The sequence below is a fragment of the Lycium ferocissimum genome, chromosome 9 (genome assembly GCF_029784015.1).
Source record: "Lycium ferocissimum isolate CSIRO_LF1 chromosome 9, AGI_CSIRO_Lferr_CH_V1, whole genome shotgun sequence".
NCBI lineage: Eukaryota > Viridiplantae > Streptophyta > Magnoliopsida > Solanales > Solanaceae > Lycium > Lycium ferocissimum.
In genome coordinates, this window is record NC_081350.1 from 46,228,293 (window position 1) to 46,229,603 (window position 1,311).

A 1,311-nucleotide genomic window follows, 5' to 3' on the forward strand; every position below is an offset into this window, starting at 1 on the left:
GGTAAGCAAATAATGATCTATATTCAAAGAAACTTGGTTGTTGGGGTAGATGATGAGGGTTGGTTTTGAAGGAGAATTGCTAGCTTCAGTAAGAATTATGAAAAGACTACTGATAATGATATCACTCGAGCAATGAAAAAGAAAGGAGTTCATGTCCATTGTAAAAAAATTACGCATTTTGACCCTTAATGCTTTGGATTTGATACATCTTGGAATTACAGATCAGATCCTAACTGGTTTACAAGGGTGCAAAAGATAGATTAGTTACTATGGGATAATGAATAATCATACTGGTATCCATTTTTTGACATGTTGAGTAGTGGGGATGACCATAAGATATTAGCTATTGATTTCATGGACCAAATGGATAGTCTCTTTGGTGTTAAGATGATGAACTTGACTTATCACGTAGTTGAGAAAAAGGTCACACCTGGAAAACCTCCCGTTGCTTATCAAAGGGAACGTGATGCAAAACCAATTATCGAATTCATCTAGCAACTGACCATGGCGCTGTTGAAGGAGCGAGTACATGGAAAAGTAGCAGAAGGATCTTTTGAGAGTCCTGAGCCTAATGTATTAATAAAGTTGAACTTACGAAATTTTGTTGGGAAGGTGCTTAAGAGCAAAAATATGTGGATAGTGGAGCTTGCTCCTGAGTGGAGGAAAACTACTAAATACCTTCGCGGTAAGGTGAACCAAGGCCATGTAGATTGGGATGCAGAGAAGTCTTTGATGAGCAAGTACAATGTTCAACGTTTCTCCACGATGTTGGTATTTGGCCCTGTCCCACACGAAGGTACAAGTACAGCTTCACCTATTGAGTCCTTTGCAATAGAGAAGCTGGAAACAAATGTTATACCTCTTAAACTCATTGAGTCGACTAACCCAGTTGTCATAGAAGGGAAGTGTAATTCTGCTACTATTTGTTTTGTTTCCTTCTACGGTGTCACGACCCAACCCCCGTAGGCCGTGGATCGGTGTCCTACACCGACACCCATACGTACCTACTTATCGATCCGACATACTAAATAGTCAATCCATTCAAACACGCATAAATCCATATAATATATAACATCCCTCACACGAACATACATATACATATATACATACTAAGTACGTACGAAGCGCGTTGAGGCTATCATACGGACAAAATCGCAAAACTCCCACATACGTGCCGGACCGGTGACAACTCACACACCTCGCGAGATATGTCGGACCTCTAACATACGAACGAGAATCGGAAGACGGGACGGGCCCCGCCGTACCCAAATAGTCATATATACGAACGTATGTACAACGGAAAGATATATA

General features: G+C 40.7%; 1 protein-coding gene across 1 annotated transcript; it reads left to right on the forward strand.

Annotated features, from left to right (window-relative positions):
* Positions 1–504: 504 nt before the first annotated feature.
* On the forward strand, positions 505–966 carry LOC132031963 (protein disulfide isomerase-like 2-3). Its single transcript, XM_059421808.1, has one exon. The coding sequence runs from the start codon at positions 505–507 to the stop codon at positions 964–966; it is 462 nt and encodes a 153-aa protein (XP_059277791.1).
* The last annotated feature ends 345 nt before the right edge of the window (positions 967–1,311 follow it).

Bases quoted from the DNA above. Each gene is read 5' to 3' on its own strand.
- LOC132031963 (XM_059421808.1), top strand. From the start codon at position 505: ATGGCGCTGTTGAAGGAGCGAGTACATGGAAAAGTAGCAGAAGGATCT.